General features: G+C 38.9%; 1 protein-coding gene across 10 annotated transcripts in view; it reads left to right on the top strand.

Moving 5' to 3' along the window:
• The window catches only part of cacnb2.L (calcium channel, voltage-dependent, beta 2 subunit L homeolog), a 182,593-nt gene that overhangs the window by 139,775 nt on the left and 16,269 nt on the right, over positions 1-26,549 (top strand). For 7 of the 10 annotated variants that reach the window (XM_041565861.1, XM_041565862.1, XM_041565867.1 and 4 more), the window contains 4 exons: positions 13,468-13,590; positions 17,444-17,580; positions 20,289-20,365; positions 25,009-25,145. In XM_041565861.1, coding sequence (XP_041421795.1) covers positions 13,468-13,590; positions 17,444-17,580; positions 20,289-20,365; positions 25,009-25,145 — 474 coding nt within the window. Of the gene's footprint in view, positions 1-13,467; positions 13,591-17,443; positions 17,581-20,288; positions 20,366-25,008; positions 25,146-25,290; positions 25,311-26,549 lie in introns of all 10 variants that reach the window. The other 3 variants (XM_041565865.1, XM_041565866.1, XM_041565869.1) reach the window with 1 other exon arrangement.

Here is a 26,549-nt window from a genome sequence, read left to right as displayed (position 1 = left end):
CTAGGACCATTTTGTAGCACCAACAGCTTACACAATTATTTTGTTAAGAGAACGTTACAAAATCCTCCCTTCATACAGTACTTACCTTGGTGTTTGCTTTACTAAAATTACACAGAACTTAATGTGGAGACAATTTAAAATTTTTGTATTAATTGCATGCTTTTTACAATACATTTGAAGGCAGTTCAGTGCACACTATTGTTTCATTTTTCAATCAACGCTCAGTAGAACTCAGCAGAGTAGAACTACTGCCAATGACCTATTAAGGCTCATGTCGTTAGTCATTGTCTGCCCCCCACAGTCCTGTAAATAAGTCACCACATGTTACCCCTGTGATGAACATAGTGATTGATATCCTGCTTCATTTTCTTGTATGTGGTTGAGCTGGTTGCTGCTTTAGGTGGCATCTGTCTCATCTTTTATGTCAAATGGCTTTTATAAACTAATTCAGAGCGGTATGCTATAGTATTTATGTAATGCATACATAGTAACATAGTAACATAGTAACATAGTAACATAGTAAGTCAGGTTGAAAAAAGATACACGTCCTTCAAGTTCAACCTTTTAAGTCTATATATAATCTGCCTAACAACTGGTTAGGAAGATAAAAAGCTTATTTGAAGCCTCTACGATTTGCCTCAGAGGGACAGAAAATCCTATCTGACTCCAAGATGGGAATTGGGCCAGTCCTTGCATCAACTTGTACTATGAGCTTGTAAGTAGCTCCCCGTCGGTGCTCTTTCCTTCTTCAGCGCCTCCGGCAAGATGGCAACACATGTGGCACATCGGGACGTTCTAACGCCAATGCGTCAACATGTGTGCAGCGTCATGATGCCTGCGCGTCAAAATGTGTTGTGACGTCATCAAGCCCATTTTGGCCTTTAAAAGACGCCAGAGCCCTACAGACTTTGCACGATTAAAGGTTCAACTTAGTGTGTTCTTGGGTGTGTTATTTCTGGTTCTGACCTTGATACCTGAGCTTGACCGCAGCCTGTCCGAACCTTGCTGCCTGAACTGACCTCTGCCTGGATTTGACTTTACTACTTCTTAACTACTTGGATAATGTGAACTGTATTTGGTGTCTGTTGCTTCCTCCAAAGCGGAGCCTTTGGGCCCTGACAGAGCTATCTTTCATAACCCTGTTTTCCCTCACTTGCTAAAAAGCCATCCAACCCCTTCTTAAAGCTAACTTACTGGGAGACTGCTGATTGACTGTGCTACTACTCAAGCACCCCACCTTTTCCCCAGGTATTGCTCTCAGTCAAATCAGGGCATTCGTGATATGAGATTAGTATTGAAGGATAAATAAGAAGAAATGTTGCCGGATTATGGTGGGACAGATTTTAGGGTAAACTCTTAAACTTTTTGGAATGTTCTGGATGATGGCATGATGGTGGGTGCTGCCATTTTTAGGTAGGCAGGAACACATGAAGTCCATGAAGTCTTAAATATGGCCCATCAGTAGCTAAATATATAGAAAAGAATGTAGGAAAGTCCATGTGTATCTTGTTTTCTTCTCTGTTTTATAAGGGCTCTCTATTTTAAGGAATATGCCTAAGATGAGTCCCTAAAGAAGGTCTGAAGTCTTGGGTTAAAAAAATAGACTCATGATAATTAAGTGACCCACTTTGATTTTTAATTGCGAATTATGATGAGTATGAGATGCAGAATAACAGACTTTTATGGATTTTGTGTGCCTAAGTATCTTAGATGCCAGTGGTGGCCGGTTTTCCAAACCACAATGCTTCTAGATACAATTTAGAGCTACACTGATAATGATTTCTTGTGTCTAGAAGCGTCGTGGTTATGAAGACCCAAAGGGCTCATTCCAGCAGTACTTGCATGCAGCCTGCCATTGTAGACAAAGCCTTAAAATACAGTCGAATGTTTTGAATCTCATTTTCATGCTTCTTAAAATAGTAGCACTTATGTCAGTTCAGGCAGTACAAAAAAAGAGCCCCTATTTTTTAACAAGAGATATGCATCATGAATGCCCTGGAGAAGTCAACCGCTCTATTTTTCCTTTGTTATTTTTTAGACCATAGCACTGTAAGTGAGTTTCTGAAGCATCAGATTAATAGTAGGAAGCTCTGTTGGATCACAAGTTGAAGTCCAAAGGTCTCTTCCTTTGAAATATATGAGATGAATAATTTTTCCACGGGGAATGACGTAGATGCTATTTTCAGGCTTCAGCATACCTGAGAAACAAGAATACATTATGAACTAGAGAAGGGATAAAACTTTGACAGCCATGGAGATAAGTAATGATAAACATACATCTGCTGTTTGCTTTGAATAGTACTGAGAACCGGGTCCCATAATGGTTTTACCATAGTTCTTAGTAAGGAACAAAGTGGAATATTATCATATGAACAATTTGTAAGCATTACTAAGGAAAAAAGTCCGGTATTTTGTTTTACAGGTTTTGGACCTGTTATCCAGAATGCTTGGGACCTGGGGTTTCCGGGAAAAGGGATCTTTCTATAATTTGGATCTCCATTATGCAATAAAAGGCACTAAGTTTGCCCAGGAGCACTAAGCCATAGCAACCAATCAGCAGTTAGCATGTACTGGTCACCTGTTTAAAAGCAAACATCTTATTGGTTGCTATGGGTTACTGCTCCCAGGCAAACTTAGTACCTTTTATTACATGTGGGGATAAGTCTATTAAAAAACCATTTAAGCAGTATTTAAAGACAATAGGATTGTTTTGTCACTAATTAATTGTACCTTCGTTTGATCAAGTACAATGTACTGTTTTATTATTATAGAGAAAATGAAAATTTAAAAATCTTAATTATTTGGTAAAAATGGAGTCTATGGGAGATGGCCTTCCCGTAATATGGAGCTTTCTGGATAACGGGTTTTCTATACCCGTAATATGCATTATTGTTCTTTGATTGTGTTTTGCATGACTCCTTTGGGTATTTTTAAGATCCTAAACCAGGGATCATGACGCAAAAATGGGTGCCAAAGCTATTAATGGTCAGCAAAAATGACCAATATTAATAATATGAAGGTTCATCCTTCAATATAAAATTAGGGTCATGGCTGGTTTTAAACCTATTTTTGGGTTATAAAGGGGATTTGTTCAGTTAAGTTGGATCCCATGTGTATGGGATCTTTTATGTGGAAACCCATTATCCAGACAGCTCAGAATTACAGAAAGGTTGTCTCCTATAGACCCCATTTTATCCACATCCAAATTTTTAAAAAACAATTTCCCTTTTCTCTGTAATAAAACACAGTACCTTGTACTTCATCCCAACTAAGATATCATTTATCCTTATTGTAAGCAAAACCAGCCTATTGAATTTATTTAATGTTTACAGTATTTTCTAGTAGACTTAAGGTATGAAGATCCAAATTAAAGAAAGATCCCTTGTCCAGAAACCCCCAAGTCACGAGCATTCTTTATAACCGGTCCCATAACTGTACTAATGTTAAACTAGTTTTAAAAAAAACAGTGTTGTTAACTGGAGATGTGATGTGAGATTCCCCCCCCCCCAAAAAAAATTAAAAGTAATTAAAAATACATAATAATTTATAGGACATAAGAAAACAAAGGCCTAAAACAGTGTTGTTATCTTTGTTTGAGTCATGTTAGTGCTGATAAGTCGACTGTATCTAACAAGGTGTCCAGGCACCATTTCCGTTTATGAAGTTATTCCATTTGAGCAGTAGCTTTAAAAAAAAAAATAATTTCAAATACAGTAAGAACAAGTCAACCATTGACCACCACCACTGCTGCAGGCAATGTACTGTAACCAATGACTTAGCCATAAAGATAAAAAGAGTATGTATGCTCTTGAACCCATAGTGAGATTTCAAATGCTTAATTAACCAGTTTGCAGTGTTGGTGCCTTTTTTTAAACCTGGTTTGATGGGTTACAGTCTAGGTTTCTAAATAATAGAAATATCACTTTAAGTGGCATTGGTGGAGGGCACAGGAATTACATCTGCATTAAAGTTGGAGGCATAATACAATAGCTAGTGTGTAGTAACAAAGAGGTCTGCCTGATAAATCTGAGAATGGAGAGTTGACAATTTCAAGAGATGAACATGGAAATACCAAGACACAGTTACATGAATCATATGACTGAGCAGTAAATCTACAGGTTATATAGGTTTTATAGAGAACATAGTTTATAATACGAAGGGCGGAGTTGTGAGAAATGCTAGTTTAAAACCTCCTTGATAGGGAAACTAGGGAAGACGATCATTTTGTGCGCCTAAATTACCATTCCCAGAATCCTACAGACAGGTAAAGGCTGCTGGGTGATGGAGAAATTTCTAGTACAACAGTATGTGTAGGACAATAGGTTGTCTATCACTGGTTTATTGAATTAAAGACCAAATCAAATACAACAGTATCTCTTGGGGGTGAGTAGGTGTGATGGGAATTGTGGCTCTATTGGAGAGCAGTTCCGAGATTTATAGTGTGATGATTTTCTAAATATAGTTATCCTAAATACTACTGTTGTAAAGATGAACAGCCTTGGGAGGAGCAATGATACAAGTGCTAGTCCTGCCAAGTGTCACCATTTGGTTGGTACATCTGCTCAATGTCTCTTGTATTGGCCTATGCTAAAATAAAAATAAGAAGGCTCTGCCAACACTGCCGGCCTCAACTCATTCTCACAGTCAATTCAAGCATTCGCATCATGGAGACCTAAGTATCTGCCCTTGTACTCTAGAATAGCAAATATCATGAACCCATCAGTGTAAAACATACAGTAATATAGTAAAATAGTGTCCCAGTGGTTAAGATAATGTACTAAAATATCTTATACTGAAACAAAAATGCTATAAATGGAATTGGCAACGTGTCCCATGACAATAATATCCAGCCATATTTGCAGATATAGGTTCAGATCTGTCCCCTGTGCAGTAACTCCATCAAGTAAACTCATTTGATTCATCTCAGCTCAAGTCTCTTTTTTGGTGTCTAGCATGTGTGCCCCTTAACAAGGTTACAGTCAGGATACCAATCTACTACCACTATTAGTTATGACAAAGTCTGACCATTGTGCTTAACACTACCCCCAGACATGTTGGTAATGTTGAGTTCATAGTAAGAGTATCCTAAATCCATTATTCTCCTGTATTTTTGTTTATCTCTCCCCTGCACTGAAAAGCAGTTCTGAATGGCTTTCAGCTTGCTGGGATTTTACTGTTTAATTGCGCAGTGTCCATGTGTTCTTTGTTTATCTGTTCTACCCTCGGATACTCCTACACCACGCATTCTGTCTGTCTTCCTTTTCCCATCTCTTCTTCTGTTATGTAATGTTTTGCAGTTGTCTTATAAACCAGGCTGGCAACCTTAAGGGCAAACTTCTTCAACCATTGCAATGATATTTCAAGTTGTCAGGGGAACAATTACACTTATTGGGTTGGAGGCGCAAAAAATGTATGTATTGTTTACCATAAAATTGGATAAGGTTAAAAGACGTTGGGACTAGTTTGGCCAAGTAAGCAAACAAGCCAAGGAGATGCTTCACCTCCACTGAATTCTGGCCTTTTTTATTCACTCTGCCTTATTTGATCAACTATATTTTGCCCAAAATATACTTGCCTCCTATGACTTGTGTCTAAAGAAAAGTTACATTTATTAATGCATTAAAACTTGGCAATCAAGTCGCGTTTTTGTAGGTTAATACGTTTTCATTTAAAGTATATATCAGACAGTTGTTTGGAGGGGGGAAGTATATATACATTAATGTATGAATTATTGAAATCACCATAAATATTCATGTTAACTCAGAACAGCAAATGCAATTGCTGAATGATACAAATGCTACAGCAATGAAATTACTACTTGGCAGTTGCAAAGCCAACCTTTACAAGAAAAAGTATGACTTCAAATGAGAATCTAACTCAAGAAAAGGCCAAAAAAGGTCAAAAGATGCATTAAAGTGCAAATTGCCTAGGAGCATTCTCATGGAGGTTAACTTCTGTTTTCCTTATCACTTGAAAAAGAGAAATGAAGATGGAATTGTAGCACTATGGATATAAGGGGTACTTTAAGTCCACACATAGAACTGATACATGTTCAAAATTGCAAACTGTTATAAGGTATATGGCGTCAAAATTGAACTTTTCTCACTTTCAGAAGAAATATTGGGCACCAGTGGTTCTTCAATGGAAACACCTGATTTACTGGAAAAAACGTAAGCAATGAAGGCACTTCACTTAGTACTCTGCCATAGCTTCAATATATCTTAAATGGGTCTCACACTGATTCACACTCATCAAATACACACTGGATGTTTATCACAGTCCTTCATGGGCTAGTCAGCTCCAGTGTACCAGATAATTTAATGTACTCTACCCTGAGATCCTAGGAGAACTATCCCAACTCTGTCTCTCTTGTGTGAGACATAGGACTGTTCAAACTAGCTGACTAGCTGACTGTTCTAGAGCTCCAGTAGCTCGTGAACAACATGTTGCTCCTCAACCCTTTGGATGTTGCCCTCGGTGGCTTCAAAGCAGGTGCTTATTTTTGAATTCCTGGCTTGGAGGTAACTTTTGGTTGCATAAAAACCAGTTGTATTTCCAAACAGAGCCTCCTGTAGGCTGCCAGTTCACATAGGGGCTACCAAATAGCCAATCACAGCCCTTCGTTGGAATCCTCAGGAACTATTTTCATGCTTATTGTGAGGAACTTACCTGTTGGTCTAGTGGGGGGACGGCACGGAAGCCTGCCGCCCCCTCGGCGGGGACGCCCGCCTCGCAGTCCCTGCTTGTAGGCCGCAGGCGCCTGCTCTCTAGGGCGCGCGTGGTGCGCTGCTGTTCCATTTAAAGGTGCAAGGGCGCGAAATTCAAAAAGTATAAATAGCCTGAAAGGGCTTCTAGATCTTGCCCGTGATAGGATTTGTTCCTGGTGCTTCTGAGCTTTAAGCTAAATCTGTCTGAACCTGTTTTGATTCCTGTTGTGACCCCTGCCTGGCTTTTTGACTATTCTGTCCTCTGGATCTTGAACCTTACCTGAATACCGACTACCTTTCTGCTAAATCCTTTTTGATTGACTACCTGGTTTGACCCTTGCCTGCCTAACTACGCTTATTCTCTGCCTGCCTCGACCCAGCCTGATCTGACTACTCTATTGCCTAACGCCTTGTACTACGACCTTCTGCCCAAAGACTTTGCTTTACAGTCATGCCCCTCTGCCTATCCAGAACCTATAGCCTTGCACCTCTCGTTTAAGTCCTGGTGGCATCCAAGTAGCTGAGGGCTCCTCCCGAGGTCAACGGCTGTCACACCACAGGTGAAGCACGAGCCGAGACCAGGGTGCTTGGCATTTGTTCTGGTGTTGGGTGCCAACCGTTACACTTATGTTGCTCCACAACCCTTTTAACATTTGAATGCGGCTCACGGGTGAAAAAGGTTAGGGATCCCTGTTCTAGAGCATGCTATAACAGGTGCTATCCTACCAAGTCACTACAAACCCTCATTCACTGGGCCCTTTCTCCTACTAACCCACTAAAGGGTTTTCCATACTGTAGTGTCCTGTCTTCTCCATTACTAAGCCTCTCCAGCAACATCCACCCCCTCATGGCAGGGAGTCAAAAGAGGTAGAACTATGGAGTTCTTCCCCTTTTATAGACATGGGGTTACCCATACTACCCCCTGGACCAATGGAAACACATGGGAACATGTCGCTGACAGATTTCAGAATCTAGGGAGAACTAGCAGGTAGCTAACTTTTTAACAAGGAGAATCCAATTGTTGAATCTTACACGATGGGGAGGAGCGATGACATGGAGACATTGGTTATCACACAAAACTGTCTGGCTTCAGCAACCACAACGATACAAAAGACTGAAAAGATGTACAAAAATCCCACCTGATTTCAGCGGACACGAAAAAGTCTCTCAATATTAAAATCCATATTTTATTAATCCTCAGAGGAAGCAGCTCTCTGTTGCCACGAAACGCGTTAGGCCTGAGCCTGTCCCTGCCCTTATATATACATTTTTAATTGTTGGATCATTAAAATATGGATTTTAATATTGAGAGACTTTTTCGTGTCAGCTGAAATCAGGTGGGATTTAACTTTTTAAACTGTATTATGAAAGCAAAATATTAGTGAAAATGTGAAATAGGATTTTCTAGGGTTTTTTTTATTCCCATTTGAAGAATATGTTAATAAAACAATTTAGTACAAGAAGAGTCTTTTAGATCTATATGGTGAACCATGGTGTTGTCCTGAAAAAAAACATAAAAACAAATCTATAGGCTAAAAAGTAACAAAATCAGGAAAGATTCTAACCCTGAACTGTGCTAATAAATCTGTTCCTTTCTATTAATAGGCAGAATATACAGATGTTTTATAGAGCTCTAACAATCTCATAAGGCTTTAATGGGATTGTCCCTGTGGTTTTATGTTGTGCTACTTCCCTGCAATAAGATAACTGCATGAATTGTGCCTCCAATTAAATATTAGATTTACCAATTTTACTATCTTCTCTAATGAAGCTGCCTGGCATTTAGTCCCAGGATGTTTCCTAGTGCAGAGATATTCTCCAGCAGATTCCTAAATTCACCGCTAGCGTGCCTTCTGATGCTTCAACATTTCCTAATTTGGTTAGGGCAGATTGTGTTTTTAAACTGCATGTAACTAAGGCTTTCTTTTTCATCTGAGTCATGTCTGTCCGACCATATTCCAGAAATCTAATAAAATACAAATGCTTTTTTAAGTTCTTCTTTGTATATTAAAAATCTGATAAGTTTGATAAGGTCCTGGGAATGAAAGGACAGAGTATAGCAGGGCAAATAACTACTAATGGTAAAAAAAACATAGCAGCACACTTTCAATTCATTGGAGTTTCACTTTAATTTGTATTGTAAGTGATGTGAAACATTCCAGGGCCCCAGGGGTGTTGAGGGTAATTTTTGCTATTAAAAGGGAGAAGAAGCCATATTATTTATCTTTGAAGTATACTTTAGTTGGTGGTTGATGCTGGAGAGCCTGAGGCAGAAGGCCTCAGTATAAGTCTGAGATAAGAAGCCTCAAAAAAGTAGATATCAGAACTTTAAAGGAGAAGTAAACCCTAAAAATGAAAATGGCTAAAAATGCGATATTTTATATACTGAACTTTTTGCACCAGCCTAAAGTTTTAGCTTCTCAATAGCAGCAATGATCCAGGACTTCAAACTTGTCACAGGGGGTCACCATCTTGGAAAGTGTCTGTGACACTCACATGCTCAGTGGGCTGTGAGCAGCTGTTGAGAAGCTAAGCTTAAGGGTTGTCTGTACAGAAGCCCAAAACATAATGTACAATATTTCTAGCCTACTTCTTTAGTTAGGCTTTAGTTCTCCTTTAATGGATGGAGAACAGCCCAATGGGAGTTGAAGAAAGGGATAACTTGAATGAGGGCTTGTAGTTTGTGATAGGTTAACACCTGTTAGACAGAGAGGGTAGTTAGAATGAGCAGTTCTATAGTCCACCAAGGATGGACAGTGTGGGTTGGTTCATTATGTGACACCCCGACATCATTGTGCTGGGGCTCAGGGCAGCATATATTCCCTAAGGAGACACCACTGAATATTTAGTATGTGCAGAGAGGAGCCTGAAGAGCAGTAGGAGTAAATCTACCACCATGTCCACAGTCCAGGTTCCTTCCCTGCTGATTGGGAGGAAGGCAATGACTAGTGATGGGTGAATTTCTCCCATTTAGAACTGCAAAAAAATTGAGAAAAACTAACGAAACTCAATAATTGACGCTTGCGTCAATTTTGATGCTGGCGTTAAAGTCAATGTGTTGACTTTAAAATAGTGTTGATGCACAGCGATTTTGACGCAATCGACTGTTTGGACGCGCGGGTTCAAATTTTTTGACGTCATCGAATTTTCGTGGGAGTTTCGCAAATGTATTCGTTGACGGCGAAAGGCAGCTACGTATTTGCGTCAGGTGAATTTATTCGGCCATCACTAGCAATGACACTGATGTACCATCAAAAATAATATCGGGGTCATTTATGACGTTTAACGTGTCGAAAAGGTGTAGACTATAGAACTATGGTAGTCAAAATTCCCACCATGCCTATTACTGCTTCAAACTAAAAAGTATAGAAAACACGCTGGCTATGACAGACACTATGGGGACCACTGTAGATCTCAGAGCCATTGGTCTCAAGATGTTCCTGCCTGTCATTATCCGTGCCTGGCAAAAGCAGAGTGTTTCCCATTAATTTAAATGGGAAGTGGTTACAGCTAGAGACGGGTACTATATGTGTGCTCTGGGTCTCCATGTGCCATACAAGCAGTGGTTCACAGTAGTGGCAGAACCCTGGTCATATTTTGAGCTAATTATACAGTAACACCCTTGCAACCAATAAGATTGCGAGAAGGGCTCTCGGATCCTATTTTTCTTCTGTAACCCTTGTTTGTTCATTTATTATGTTGCAAATTATTGTGAAGTGCTGCATAACTTGCTTGTGCTATGTAATTAAATGTTGTCTCAATGTTGTCTTTGATTATTCTAAGGGTGAAGACACACAGAGCTACTAGTAGCAGCTACTTGTCACTGCTACAAAATAGACATAAGTAATAATTGACTTTGCTAAAACACTTAGCCCCCATATGTAATATAAGGCACTAAGTTTGCCTGGGAGCAGTATGTCTTGGCAGCCAATAAGATACGTGCATATAAACAGGTGACTAGTAAATGTTACCTGCTGATTGGTTGCTAGGGATTGCTGCTCATGGGCAAACTTAGTGCCTTTTATTACATAACCCCATAAGGGCATTTTAACCAAGGCAATTCTCAGTATTGTCTATGGCAGGGAATTTTTTGCTGCTACTAGTAGCTCTGTATGTCTTCACCCAACTAGCCCAATAAAAGTTAATTGATATTTATTAATTGATATGGGGAACATTTTAAGGATAAGCTTTGCATCTGTTCCCATAAGAATCTTATTGTTTCCTACATGGAACTTAGTGAACTAGGGATAAGCTAATGTTTCTTCAAAAAGGAAGATTCCATAAATATACCTATTTTATATCCAACATCTGCATAGCTTTATGTTGTCCTCAAGTTGTGGGTGAGCTGCGGTCCAGGGATACTGGGAGCTATTATATTGGCATTTAAATAGCTGTTATTTGCCCAGTGTTCCCATAATTATTACAAAACACCATACATTATATGATTCTTTCAAGTACAGTAACCGCAGGAAGATTCCGGTCTCCTCTCATTTATTGTGGGACGTTGTGTATACCATATAACAGCACTAATACTTGTTCCCGAAAGCCTGGAACTACAGATCCGCTTACATACATTGTTTAGACTTTGCTTCCAGGAACAGTCATCTATTTATCTTAGGCACATATTCTTTTTAGACCAGGCATATTGCTGATTGTGCTAATAAATAAATGAAAATGTGAAGCATCTTATATAAATATAACAAAAAACAGCCACCAAACTGGGTTCCTTTCTCAGTGCTTGGCCTAACTTAATCTTTGCTATGATTTTCTGTAAGGTCTATTTATACTTAAAATGAATATATCGGCCCTTTATCAATACAGGTATGAGGCCTGTTATCCAGAATGCTTGGGACCTGGGGTTTTCCAGATAACGTATCTTTCCGTAATTTGTATCTTCATACCTTAAGTCTACTAGAAAATCAAGTAAACATTAAATAAACTGAATAGGTTGGTTTTGCTTCCAAAAAGGATTCATAATATCTTAGTGTGGAACAAGTACAAGGTACTGTTTTATTATAAAAGAGAAAAAGAGGATCATTTTAAAAAAATTTGGATTAAAAAATTGAGTCTATGGGAGATGGCAATTCAGCAATTTGGCGCTTTCTGGATAATGGGTTTCTGGATAATGGATCCTAGTCAGAAGAAGAAGGCAAATAATTAATAAACTATAAAAAATAGATAATGAAGGCCAATTCAATTGAAAAGTTGCTGGCCATTCTATAACATACTAAAAGCTAACTTAAAGGTGAAACGCCCCTTTAAAACCACTATAATAAGTGTAACAAGGTTACTAAACATAAACTTAGAGCTTATTGATTGATGGTGGGATGTTGGGAACTGGAAGGCTGCTGGTTGACAATCCTTGATTTACTTATCGTTTGCTTCACACAGGGAGTCCCTGCCTTAAAACAGATTCATCTACAGTATATTGACCTTTTTTTCTCATGAGTCATCAATAAATAAGCACTTTCTGCCTATTAATATCTTTTCCTATACACGCCAGATGAGGATCATTGATTTTTCCAAAAAAACCTTTGTATTAGTCAATTGGCGATTGGAATAGTTTCTGGAAAAATGTTGATTAATATGGGCCTCTGTGTAACTTACCTGTCCTAGTGACAAAGCCACCGTATAAATGAGCCTTGCCCAAGACAGCTCAAGGTTACAGAAAGGCACCCTAGGCAACCTGGTTGGCCACCTCGCTTATCGCCCCCCCCCACACCATGACGTTGCATGGGGGAGTGCCGCGGTGACATGGGAGAGCAACAGAGAGGATGGCAGGGGAGGGGAAAGCAACAGAGGTGAGGAGAAAGCAACAGAGGGGAGGGGAAAGCAATAGAAGGGAGGGCAGAGGTTGGGAAAGCAATAGAAGGGAGGCCAGGGGTTGGAAAGCAACAGAGGGGAGGGGAGGAGAAGGGAAAGCAACAGAGGGCAGAAAAAAAGCACAGAAGGGGAAGGGAAAGCAACAGAGGGCAGAAAAACGCAATGAAGGGGAAGGGAAAGCAACAGAGGGCAGAAAAAAGCAATGAAGGGGAAGGGAAAGCAAGGCAGGGGAGGGGAAAGCAACAGAGGGCAGAAAAAAGCAACGAAGGAGAAGGGAAAGCAATGCAGGGGAGGGGAAAGCAACAGAGGGGAAGGTATGGGAGGGCAAAGCAACATAGGGGAGGACAGGGGAGGTGAAAGCAACAGAGAGAAGGGCAGGGGAGGGGAAAGCAACAGAGGGGTGGGGAGATTGGCAGAGAGAAGGGCAGAGTTGGGGAGAGTGACAGACGGGAGAGCAGAGCAACAGATGGGAGTGAACACAAACTAGGGGTAGGCAGAAAACCCTTTAACAGGTACCTGCCCAGGCCCCCTTACAGTTGCTCCCTAGGCAGGTGCTTTTTCTGCCTACCTCTAGTTCCAGCCCTGGTGACCTGAATATGTACAAATGTAAGAAACATGCTAATAAGACAATACTGATCATTCTTGAAAAGAATTATGAAATGGTCTAAGTCGAATGTCTCTGTTAGACTATAGGGGTGACTGGATGAAAGATCTGGCACAAGGTGCTGAGTGCAGTGATGGCAGGTACTGGCCAACCCTATTCTTATCCTCAACCCTACAGGGACCTGTCATGGCCTTCACTCTCCACCACTGTGCTTTTTTTGCAACCTTAAACAATTTTTCTATGATATTGTGTAAATTTTGCCATGAGTTCATAATTACCAATGAATACATAATTAAAAGGCTAATCGTGGACTTTTCTTTTGTTTCTTTCTAGACCAAACCAGTTGCATTTGCTGTTCGGACCAATGTTGGCTACAACGCAGTCCACAATGACGAGGTCCCTGTTCCAGGCATGGCCATTTCATTTGAAGCTAAAGATTTTTTACATGTCAAAGAAGTAAGAAAGCAATATGTCATCAACTCGAAAAAAAAATTAAATTACCACTTAGTATGAATCAAGCATTATCATCTACAGAAATGTTGAAGGAGCTGTGAATTGTTTTAGTCATTCCAGCTAAATTGGATGATTCGCTGTATAATCACATACTTATATTGTATTATGTATTTTGAGGGGAAAATGTTTTATTTGACAATTCCATATATATGTATTTAATGAGAAAACAGCTTTCAGATGGGGGCGTGAAAATCTCGCAGCATTTTTTGGAGGTAAAAGAAATGTGACGGTGCTGATCCTGAAAAGCAAATATCTCAAGTATGGTGTGTCATACCTTTTTGTTTTTACATTGTGGTGTCAATGGCCTAGTTTAAGGCATTTCTTTTCATCTTGTTTCCTGCTTATAATATTGGTACTTTGGTCAAAGCCTAAATAGAGCCAACGAAAAGTACTAGAATCCCAAATGAAAGCAAAAATCCTGAGCAAGTCAGGGGCTTCATATCAGAAATCATGTTATTGCATAGATAAGGTTTCAAAGCAGATTATGTTGTTCCCCCGTGTGTAGGACAGCCCCCAACCAGCCCACTAAATAGTGACTGTATATGGCATCTTACAGCAGCCGCTCTGGCACTTGCCACAATCCACAGATTGCCAGTCAGGCCTGCACCATGTGGCACCAGCCTTGAGACAAGGATATTCAGCCTTCCTTGTGGAACTGACCCTCCATGTATATTTCCCAAGAGTAGAGAAATGCTCCATATAATATTTATAAAGGTTTCATAATATTCTCAATGTTTAAGTAATGGGCAGATGTGGGTCCAACTGGCTGCCTGATGCCTTTATCTATAGTAGCCTAATTCATATGTCTAAGGGTGGTGGCACCCAGTGACTAATCTCACTGAAATGCCTTCCCGCCGGCAAGAATACTAATCGCTGGTGGATTGGCATAAGAATCACTTTGGATTTCCGAAGTTGCCTCAGGAACTTTGAAAACCCTTTGAAAGACTTTGGAAATCCGAATCGATTCGTATGCCACCCTGTCTGCGATTCGTATTCTTGCCAGCGGGAAGGCGGGAAGATTAGTTGGCTGCATAGAGAAGATTTATCACTGGGTGCCTAATCTCCCCATCTGCCACCACCCTAAACTGCTGGTCTCGCTGCCATTTAACCACCCACAGTCTCAGTATGACCCTGTTGCTTTATCAGCTGTTTACAGAGCGGATTGTGTAATTTAGCTTGGATAACCCCCCCCCCCCATACAGTTCGGCTCTATACGTTCAACCCTGTGTTCATTCCAGGACTCTGTTTCTCAACATCTGCTTCATAAAACCACTATAGTTTATACCTTCTTACACTAATAAATGGGCGTATAAAGGCTGGGTAGTTTCAAGTCTATATAAATAGACTGGGCCTGAACGTAGGGACATTTTATAGTAGAAAGGGGAACCCAGACAACCTTCTTGCTTTTGAACCCTTCAGAGTTCTTATTTTGCTGCCGCTTATCTGGCCTATTGCCTGAATGAGCAGATATTTCAAAACTGGGTGGTATGTGGATTAATAAAATATAGGATCTCCATCGGTAACCATGGGGCTCCATATTAATAAGTTAGCAGGGCTCCTCCCCACCCCAGTTTGCTATAAGCTCCTCAACTGATCGGTAGGTCCTGCCAACAAGTCCTTGAACATTTGAGGGGTTCCTCAATGGTGTAACTCCTGTATCTTCAAGATGAGCAGGGGTCCTTAAGTGGACGGAACCTAACCCTAAGGGGTAATGACACAGGGGTAGCCCGAAACCTGTGGCTATTCGTTTAAGCTCGAAGGCAGGGCTGCAAAGTATCTGTGAAAATTCTATTTTCTTGAATGCAAGCCATCTTTATAAATAAGATATGTTTTCAGTCTTTGTAGGCCAAGTTTCAGATGATGTTTGAACATATGAACATCTGTTTCCTTTCTTTCACATTAAATACAGAAATCCAGAAGATGACAATACATATGGAAACTGAGGCTGAAATCTTCTAATATGTCATAGTATTACCAAATTCACTCTAATACACAAAGACATGTTCCCATTTAGAAATGTATGAAAACAACAAATAATCAAATTTTTGTTATGATTGAGCAATTTTAATTTGATTGACATTTGATTGAAATTAGGGCTATTGAGAGAGAAGCAGATGTGTCACAGAACTAACTGTCCATTCAGGGGGCATTTCAGAATGGAAACTTCTATAAGAGATTAAACATTGTTCACTGAAAAAGTTTTCTAACTAAGGGCCTGATTTATTAATGGTTTCAATTTTAAATTTTATCAGAGCCTCTCACATTTAGAATGTATTTTCTACTAGGGATGCACTGAATCCACAATTTTGGATTTGGCCGAACCCCCGAAACCTTTGCGAAAAATTCTGCCGAATACTGAACCAAATCCGAATCCTAATTTGCGTACGCAAATTAGGGATGGGAAGGGGAAAATATTTTTTACTTCTTTGCTTTGCGACAAAAAGTCACACTATTTCTCTCCCACCCCTAATTTGCATATGCAAATTAGGATTCGGATTCAGTTCGCGGGCAGAAGGATTCGATCCTGGATTCGGTGCATCCCTATTTTCTACACGGTTCCAGTCCCAATACTATCTCCCTGCATGCAATAACAGGTGCACAGTGCTTAGCGCTATCTCAAAGTTAGGACAGTTTTCATAAATTGGGAAACAATTTACAACTACAGGTATAGGATCTGTTATCAGAAAAACCCATTATTCAGAAAGCTCTGAATTACAGAAACATTGTCTCCCATAGACTCCATTATATCCAAATAATCCAAATTTCTAAAAATTATTTCCTTTTTCTCTGTAATAATAAAACAGTATCTTGTACTTGATCCCAACTAAGATATAGTTAATCCTTATTGGAAGCAAAACCAGCCTATTTTTGTTTTATTTAATATACATAATATTCTAGTAGACTTAAGGTATGAAGATCCAAATTACAGAAATATCCATTATCCAGAAAAGCCCAGGTCCTGAGCAGTTTGGATAACAGGTCCCATATCTGTACTGGTCATTCTTCAGGATTCCCAATAATTATTTACCGTTGTCTTCTGACTCTTTCCAGTTTTCTAATGGGGGTCACTGACCCCGGCTAGAAACAAATGCTCTGTCAGGCTACAAATGTATTGTTATTGCTACTTTTTATTTCTCATATTTCTATCCAGACCTTCTCCTATTTATATTCCAGTCTTTGGACTCTAGCAACCAAAAACTGGAGAGCTGCTGAATAAAAAGCTAAATAACTCAAAAACTAAAAATAATAAAAATGAAAACCAAGTGGAAATTGTCTCAGGATGTCACTCTCTACATCATACTAAAAGTTAATTTAAAGGTGAACCACCCATTTAACTCGCAAAATATTTGTATCCCCAGCAATAGAGGCCGCTGGGAATATAGGCCAGACTGTGTATTAGGGATGCCCCGAATCCACTATTTTGGATTCAGCCGAACCCCGGAATACTGAACCGAATCCGAATCCTAATTTGCATATTCAAATTAGGGGTGGGAAGGGGAAAACATTTTTGTGACAATAAGTCACGCGATTTCCCTCTCCGCCTCTAATTTGCATATGCAAATTATGATTCGGATTCGGTTCGGCCGGGCAGAAGGATTCGGCCAAATCCTGCTGAAAAAGGCCGAATCCTGGCCGAATCGGTGCATCCCTACTGTGTATATGTGTGCAAAACCCAGAATATAGGGAATAGGAGTCTTTACAAAGATGTTTCTGCTTCTATTTATAACCTGGTTTGTATTTACTTTTTTTGCCACAATGTTAAAATGACAACTTGATTTTTTTTTCTTTTTTTTAGAAATTTAATAATGACTGGTGGATAGGCCGGCTTGTAAAAGAAGGCTGCGAAATAGGATTTATCCCAAGTCCCGTGAAACTAGAAAACATGAGGATACAACATGAACAAAAAGCAAAGCAGGGGAAATTTTATACCAGGTAACTATGTTGTTTTATTTAATGGTCTGGGCTGTTCATTTTTGAGTTAACTTTTAGTATGATGTAGAGAGTGATATTCCGAGACAATTTGCAATTGGTTTTAATTTTTTATTATTTGTGGTTTTTGAGTTATTTAGCTTTTTATTCAGCAGCTCTCCAGTTTGCAATGTCAGCACTCTGGTTGTTAGGGTCCAAATTACCAACTGTATAAAAGAAAAAATGAAGACCAGTTGAAAGGTTGCATAGAATTGGCCATTCTATAACATACAGTTAACATAAAGGTGAAACAAAAAATGTTAACAAAACTTGACCAATATACTACAGCACATGTAGCGTAATGCAGAGACAGTATATGCCATTCCCTTTCTATAAGGGAGTTATTTATCAAAGGTTGAATTTTAGGGGCGGATTTATAAAGGGTCGTATTTCGAAGTGGAAAATACTTCGAAATTCGACCATCAAATTGAATACTACAAAATTCGAAGTCGAATTCGTAGGATTTTTTGCATCATATGATTTTCCTTCGAATACAAAAAACTTAGAAATATGCTCTGGAAGGTCGCCATAGGCTAACATAGCACTTCGACAGGTTTAAGTTGGCGAAGTATTGAAGTCGAAGTTTTTTTAAAGAGACAGTATTTCGATTATCGAATGGTCGGATAGTCGAACGATTTTACTTCGAATCGAAGGTCAAAGTCGTAGTAGCCTATTCGATGGTCGAAGTATCCAAAAATTACTTCAAATTTCGAAATTTTTAACTTTGAAAATTCCCTCGATTTCACTTCGACCCTTGATAAATCTGCCCCTTAGAGTTATGTGAGCTTTTTTAGACCTCGAATGAATTCACAACTCGAATGGTTTCTAATATAAGAAAAAACTCAAATGGAAAATACTTGAATCAGTGAGTTCGGAGTTATCAACCCAAAAACTCAAATTGATGGAGTATTCGAGTGAAACCTTACAAAAAAAACGGAAACTTCGTAAAGGTTATTAACATCTTCAAATTGTTCAAGGGACCTATGCCATTGACTTCTACATGACCTGGAAAGGTTTTAGATGGTGTATTTTCAGATTCAATCTATTTCCAGGGTAGAGGGTTTTTTTAACAAAACTCAAAAAATGCGAGTTTTTGTTTTAAATAAAGGACTGAAATGATCTTGCTGCTTATATTATGTCAGAGTAAAATAAATTTACAATAACATCTCTGTATGCATCCAATAGCCATGAAATATGTACAAGTATGGGGTCCGTTTTCCGGAAACCTGTTATCCAGAAGGCTCTGAATTATAGAAAGGTAATCTCCCATAGACCCCATTTTATCCAGACTATTAAAAATAATTTCCTTTTTCTCTGTAATAATAAAACAGTAAATGGTACAAAACTAAGATATAATGAATCCTCATTGGAAGCAAAACCAGTCTATTGGGTTTATTTAACATTTAAATGATTTTATAGTAGACTTAGGGGCCGATTCACAAAGGGTCGAATATCAAGGGTTAATTAACCCTCGATATTCGACTGGGAATTAAAACCCTTCGACTTCGAATATCGAAGTCGAAGGATTTTAGCGCAAATAGTGCGATCGAGTGATCGAAGGATTATTCCTTCGATCGAACGATAAAATCCTTCAAATCGAAGGATTCGAAGGATTTTAATCCAACGATCGAAGGAATGTCCTTCAATAAAAAAAAGTTAGCCAAGCCTATGGGGACCTTCCCCATAGGCTAACATTGAGTTCCGTAGCTTTTAGATGGCGAACTAGGGGTTCGAAGTTTTTTCTTAAAGAGACAGTACTTCGACTATCAAATGGTCGAATGATTTTTAGTTCGAATAGTTCGATTCGAAGTCGTAGTCGTAGTCGAAGGTCGTAGTAGCCCATTCGATAGTCGAAGTAGCCCAAAAAACACTTCGAAATTCGAAGTTTTTTTACTTCGAATCCTTATACACAAAAATGGATGGCTGGCTCCAATCTCTATATGGACTAACTAATTAACGACCTCCATTATAAACTTGCTTAAGTGCTGTTAGATACCTAAACACATCAAATAGAAAAAAGCAAAAAGCAAGCCACTGGGTAATTCTTACCGAGTGGAAAGGGGTGACCTGGGTGTCCAAACCCCAGGCCCTTCACTTAAAGGAAGAACAATTCTATTTCAAATGTGGTAGAAAATCAGCAGAGCTTGTCACTCACCAAATCTGTCAGGTGGCCCTGACGCCGTGCCCCGAACCCGTAGCTTAGGCGAAACAAATCTTCGAAAATAAATATGCATGCACTCCTGCAACCATGGCAATTGAGGTTAAAATTTGTAACTTGATTCCATCATGTTAAAAAATATGTAGGCCGCATATTTTTTAACATGATGGAATAAAGTTACACATTTTAACCTCAATTGCCATGGCTGCAGGAGTGCGTGCACATTTATTTTCGAATACTTCGAATCCTTCACTCGAAGTAAGCCCCTTAATGTATGAAGATCCAGTATTCGGAAAACCCCAGGTCCTGAGCATTCTGGAAAACAGATCCCATACCTGTACATATCACTTAAACGACTGGGACAGCAACCCAAAATGCAATGGTAGTTGAATATTATATGCCAACATGTAGGTATGGAATATGCTCTATATTTTCCAGCTTAATCATTTCATTCCCAGTGTGCTTCACTTTGTATTTGTACCAAAGTAATAACATGTTGATTTCTCAATCTCAGTAAATCAGGGGGAAACTCTTCTTCCAGCCTGGGTGATGTGGTACCTAGCTCCAGAAGATCAACTCCACCATCATCCGGTAAGCGAAGCTTTGCAAGCAATGTCCTTGGTGTAATGAAGGGAGTTTTCTGCTTTCTCCCGTGTCTACCAGTTATCTTCTACAATTCCCTGGCCCATAAATAAAGCTGAAATGTAGAAAACACAATTATGGGGAAATTAGTCATAGGTCTAGGAGGGGTTCCTGGCAATTTCCCATTGATTCTAATTTTAGCAAATTTTTTTTTTTAATTATTCCTGGCATTCTGTAATTATGTTAACGATGTTGATCATTTATTAAATTATTTCTCTCTTTCCCATGAAAATGTTAGCTGTGAGTAGTGAAAAACCAGTGGTTAAAACTTTGCACGTCCCATCACTCAACAAGTTAATACATTAGTCAGAGAAGGTAAAATACAATATATACAGTATATACACACACACATGGTTTGATTACTCCCAACTGTGTGTCATTTAAGTGACAACTTGTATACAATAATAACACACACATACCTATAGATCAAATTGCAGAAGGGTGTGCACACTTGTGGGCTATATATTGCAGTAAAAATATTTTAAAGGAGAACTAAACCCACTAATATGGGTAGAAATTATGTAATTATTTTATATATGGAACTTAATGCACCAGCCTAAAATTTTCAGAATGTCTATAACAGTAATGATCAAGGCCTTCAAAGTTGTGCACAGGGAGTCACCATCTTGGATTTTTAAGGAGTGTCAGTGACACGCACATGCTCAGTTTACTCTAAGCAGCTGCTGAGAATTTAGGGGTTGTCACAAATCAACAAGCTTCTATATTATAAGAAGCTGATGGTACAGAACTATTAAATGATTATTAAATTCTGATGCTAACTGCATTGGTTTTTTAAACCGCCATTTAATGTAAATCTGAGTGAATTACTAATGAGCCTTGTAATATATTCTATGTAAGCCATATATTGTGTTGGCCCTTAAAGGGCAAGTCTAAAATAGAATAAGGCTAGAAATGCTATATTTTGTATACTAAATATAAACATGAACTTACTGCACCACAAGCCTAATCAAACAAATGATTTATGCTTTCAAAGTTGGCTACAGGGGGTCACCATCTTGTAACTTTGTTAAACATCTTTGCAAGACCAAGACTGTGCACATGCTCAGTGTGGTCTGGGCTGCTTAGGGATCATCATAAACAAAGCTGCTTGAGTTCTGCATGGCTGGGAAGTAAGGCGGGGGCTTCCCCTGCTGTTCATAAGTATGATTGTTTCCCTGCTCAGCAGTTAGGGACCGTCTGACAATTCCTATCCACAGCAGTAAATGAAGGGAGAATTTCACTGCATACAGTCAGGTTTCTTATAAAAACGGTACACATTTTTAATTAAAGTTTATCAGAGATAGGTTTCTTTTTCATTGAAGAAAGTAAAACTGGGATTTTATTTTTTTTTCCTTTACATGCCCTTTAAGCTCAGTAACAGGATGCAGCACAGAGCATGTGCAGTGAATCAGCAGAAAAGAAGATGGGGAGCTACTGGGGCTTCTTCAGAGAGGAAAAGATCTTTACTGCTAATGGGCTGTGGTTGCTTTGGGCTAATAAAGTATCTCAAAACATAATGTGCACCATTTCTAGCCTAATTCTTTGTTCAGCGTTAGTTTTCCTTTAACTCGTGTCTCACAACACATAGTCGAACTGCTGTTAATAGTTTATTTCACATCAAATCCTTTTGCATATCTTCTCTCACGACATATAGTCATAGGCATATGAGTTTTCCACATTATCACATTGTTGAAAGCGGTAGGGATTCCAGTGTTTAGACATTCGGATCATACGTACAAACTAAAGGCTGAAATAGCAATTGGTTAACTTTCACAGAACAATTAGCTATGGTCTTAAATCAAATTTTAACTTATTTGTCTGGTTCCTTAATGAGTGCTGAGCATCCAGTGTTTGTGATGGTAACATAAATACAGGTATGGGATCTGTAAATCCATTATCCAGAAAGCACTGAATTATGAGAAGGTCATCTCACATTATAGACTCCGTTATAAACAAATAATTCTAATTTTCAAAAATGATTTCTTTTTTCTCTATAATAATAAAACAGTGGCTTGTACATGTGCCTAACTAAGATATAATTAATCCTTATTGGAGACAAATCAATCCTTTTGGGTTTATTTAATGTTTACATGATTTTTGAGTAGACTTTAATGATAGAGATCCAAATTACAGAAAGATCCTCTATCTAGAAAATCCCAGGTCTCATTCATTCCGGATAACATGTCCCATACCTGTTCCTCTAAACATAATGGGGAAGTTATCCATTCAACCGAAGAATCTTTTTATAGTGCACATAGCTTATTTGTGAAACTGTTTTCAACAAGGATTCACAAGCTCAAGGCAGTCATCAACCAGGTCTTCTTTTTGCCATAGCTTGTGGTTTAGCTAGAGATGGACCATGGGACAATACATGCAGTAGAAGAAGAGGCCATTGATATCCTTGATGGAAGGGGTTTATCAATGGGATTTATCTTTCCTGTGTGGTCCATGAAAAAGAAAGCGCACGGCTTATTTAGTATTTAGACATATGAGTGGGGTGTCCCATAAATTCTCACTTTGAAACAAGTAGTGGGGCCGCTACCAGTTATATTTGAAAATGTAGATTTGAATGGAGGATATGTAAGTAATATTTCATGTACACAATCCAGTATTCCATTAGAATTTATTTAGTATATTGCCCCATGGTTTGCATTGCTGTTTGTGGGAAAAAGATCTCAAGTCAAGACACCAGAGTTGTTACTATACAACATGAATTCATGGGGTAGGATTCATGGTGCCTTATTTAAAGTTCTGCTGAGTTTTGGTGTGTTCCAGGATGCATCACTTTATGTTACGGCTGAGCCGAGGGGCTCCACTATGCCACTGTCTGGTGATGTAGAGAGGTCACGTGCACACTCAAGCCCTTCAATTGATTACCGCTGGTGCACAAAGCCTAAGGGAGACGGCACTCCCAAAAGTCCAATGTAAAGAAAGAACAGGCTGGCACACAAAGTGAATTAAACTGGGGCCCTACCCCTGGTGTGTTTATTGCGTCACACAACGTTTCGGAGGGCGTTCCCCCTTCGTCAGGTGACCAATAGTCCTCTGAATGAACATAAACTTGTCAGTGCAAATAGGTAACATATCCAGAGGTTATACTTTTTGGTAGATGGCCGATCAACCCATGGGCCAATGGACTGACACCATTCAAGTGCTTACACATGTTATGTATTGTTTTTTTCACTCTGGCTAACAGCTTTCTGGTAATTTAGTTACAGTATGCTAATGTGAAGCGTGATGTCTTGGAATTGTGGATATAATAGCCCTCAACCCCTTAGTGCTGTGTCTGGGGTCTAGATGTGCTCTGCACCGAGATCCATATTGGAAATTCAATGCTTGGTGCCAAGTGCAGTGTTGATGGGCCATATAGCAGACATTAAATACAGGGCTCCATTATCCACTGTGACTGCCAACTCTCTCTACTGTAACTTACATATCTAAAGAATGTACAAGTTAGGGATCAGGCGGGAGGTGGAAGGTGGAATGTCTATCTGCCACCACCAGACTACTAGACTTGAATACAGTGCGATCAAACGCAGAGATACGTGTCCAATTGCACTTCACGCGTTGTATGTAGTAAATAACGCCCAGTATTTAGTTTTTAAGAATTTTATGCCATTGTATCGATTATAACTTGTCTTTCATCTGCATAAAATTTGCTGTCATACTGTTATTTGTTTATCATGAAAATCAAATAAAATATTTTCAAAATAAATAAATAACGCCCAGTGTGTACAGTATATACCTGCCTTTTATCACTGCTTCATTGTAGTACTTGATGAACTGCAATATGATTCTAACTGGTCCAGCCATTTTGTAAAGGGGAACTATCGCGAAAATTAATATGTAATATAAGCTTCCTCATACTGAAGTAATAAACTTTCTAAATACAATGAAAAAATTCTGCATTTTTTCTGAAATAATCAAGTTTATCTTCACTATTCCTCTCTCAGCATCTGTTTCTCTTCATTCTGTTTTCATGCAGCAGTTGGGTGTCAGATGAATGAGCCAATGTTTCTTATAGGGGTGGCTCTCTTTCCTAGCAAATGTATTAGAGTTCACTCATATAACTTATTCCAGTACAAACAAAATAAGTGCCTTTTGCACAAATCCTGCATGTAGAGAGACATGATTTCTGGTGATTTTAATAGTGAACTCATCTTCTAGACAAAAGATATCTTGGATCATTTATCTGACAAACAACTCCTGAATCAAGACAGAATGAGGAGAAACAGATGCTGAGAGAGGAATAGTGAAGATAAACTTGATTATTTCAGAGACAGTACAGAATTTTGAATTGATTGTATTTAGAAAGGCTCTTATTTCAGTATGCCGAAGCTAATAATAAAATTTAATTTTTTCATCCTTTAATCGGAAGGATGATATGAACAAAAAGTGAACAGTGACAAGTTTGTTTTTTGCCCCTTTATAGCGTAAAAGCAAAGCCATACGTCTGGGATCTTCAGCTTCAGTCTTTCTTTTTCTGTTGATGAACTTTAACCTTAAAAGTTGATTATTTTGTGTTTTGGCTATAATTTCTTCCTTACCATGTTTTTTTTTCTGATCATTTTACATGATTTGTCTGTATATAGCTATAGACTTAGATGCCACTGGCTTAGAGGCAGAAGAGCTTGACATTCCTCCAGTCAACCATCGCTCCCCTAAACCCAGTGCAAACAGTCTAACATCGCCCCACTCCAAAGAGAAAAGAATGCCCTTTTTTAAGAAGGTAACCAGCCTCCTGCAAAGCCACGTGTACAGCTGCTCGACCGCTCTATGTGTCCCATTAAAAGTCCTGTTAAATGTCTGTCTCTCGAGAAGTCAATAACATGCATGCCTTGTTGTTCTTTGTCTCTTTTCCATGCTGCTTGTAGCTAAACAGAAGCAAAAATCGGTAAGTTCATATTGACCTCAACGATGTTGATCTTGCCACTGACATCATAAGCAGCAGTAGTCTTTCTGCATTTTTGGTCATCAATAGCAGAGATGTCGCAGATCCCAGTGGTGGGTTTCGCCACCTGACATTGAATCAGGATATTTACTTGCACAGCATATGTTGTCCAGCTCAGATTGCATGAATAATTGATAGTACATTATGGCTTGGAACATCTGACTGTAAAAACATCAGAATAGCCCTAGCTTCCTCATTATTCTCATTGATAGATATCTCTGAATTCTCAGGAAGAAACTGCCTCTTCTTAGCATTGTACCTTACATAAGGCTTTAATGACTACACATGCCCCTAACCTCATGTTAAACACAAAGCTAGTTTCAAACATCTAATCCACTAGGTACAACCTTTGCCAAGGAACAATAGCAATGAAAAGGCAAGTTCCGGTCTTTAAGGGGGTTATGTAAAAATCATGAAAAAATTTTGATTTTCCTTTATAAAATCAGACCTTTAAAAATTAATTTATTAAACCCAGAGGATGGAAAAGTCTGAATCTGAAAATCCGGCATCTTAGACCTGTCAAGGTTGCATATAAGTCAATGGGAGAAATCCCAATGATTTTTTGATGTGTGCTGGGTTTCATGCAATACCCCGGAGTTTTCAGGTTAAAAATTTTAGTTTTTGGGTGAAAAATCCCAAAAAATTGTGAAAATCAGATGAAAAATCTAAAAAAAATGGTGAAAATCAGAATTTTTCCCGCAAAGCAAATTTTTGGGAAAGTGTAATTATAAGTTAGCGCGAAAAACTCAAGCGGATTTGATCGGAGTTGAGATAAATTCGGACTTTGATAAATAACCCGCTTAATGTAAGTTTTCTCCTCTTGTCTATATAAATTAAGGGGTCTATGAAGTCCGAATGCCAAAAACTCGAAAACATTTTCGATTTATTATACCCCGAGGATGGAAAAAGTCAGAATATGAAAATACGATATCTCACACCTGCCGAGGTTGTATATAAGACAATGGGAGAAGTCCTGAAAATATCCTGATTAATCTGCGCTGGGTTTCGTGCAATAATCAGAAGATTTCTCTCCGAAAAATTTGTACGATTTGTACGATTTTCACAATTTTTTCCCGCACTGGAATTTTTATGGAAAAAATTGATAAACCAGGGCTAATGCCTGACGCCTTTTACACTCTCATTGCTTAGTCATAGTGTGACGAGAGCCTGAAACGTGTCAGG

Source organism: Xenopus laevis, chromosome 6L (genome assembly GCF_017654675.1).
Source record: "Xenopus laevis strain J_2021 chromosome 6L, Xenopus_laevis_v10.1, whole genome shotgun sequence".
Lineage (NCBI taxonomy): Eukaryota > Metazoa > Chordata > Amphibia > Anura > Pipidae > Xenopus > Xenopus laevis.
This window is presented reverse-complemented; position numbering and strand designations above follow the sequence as displayed.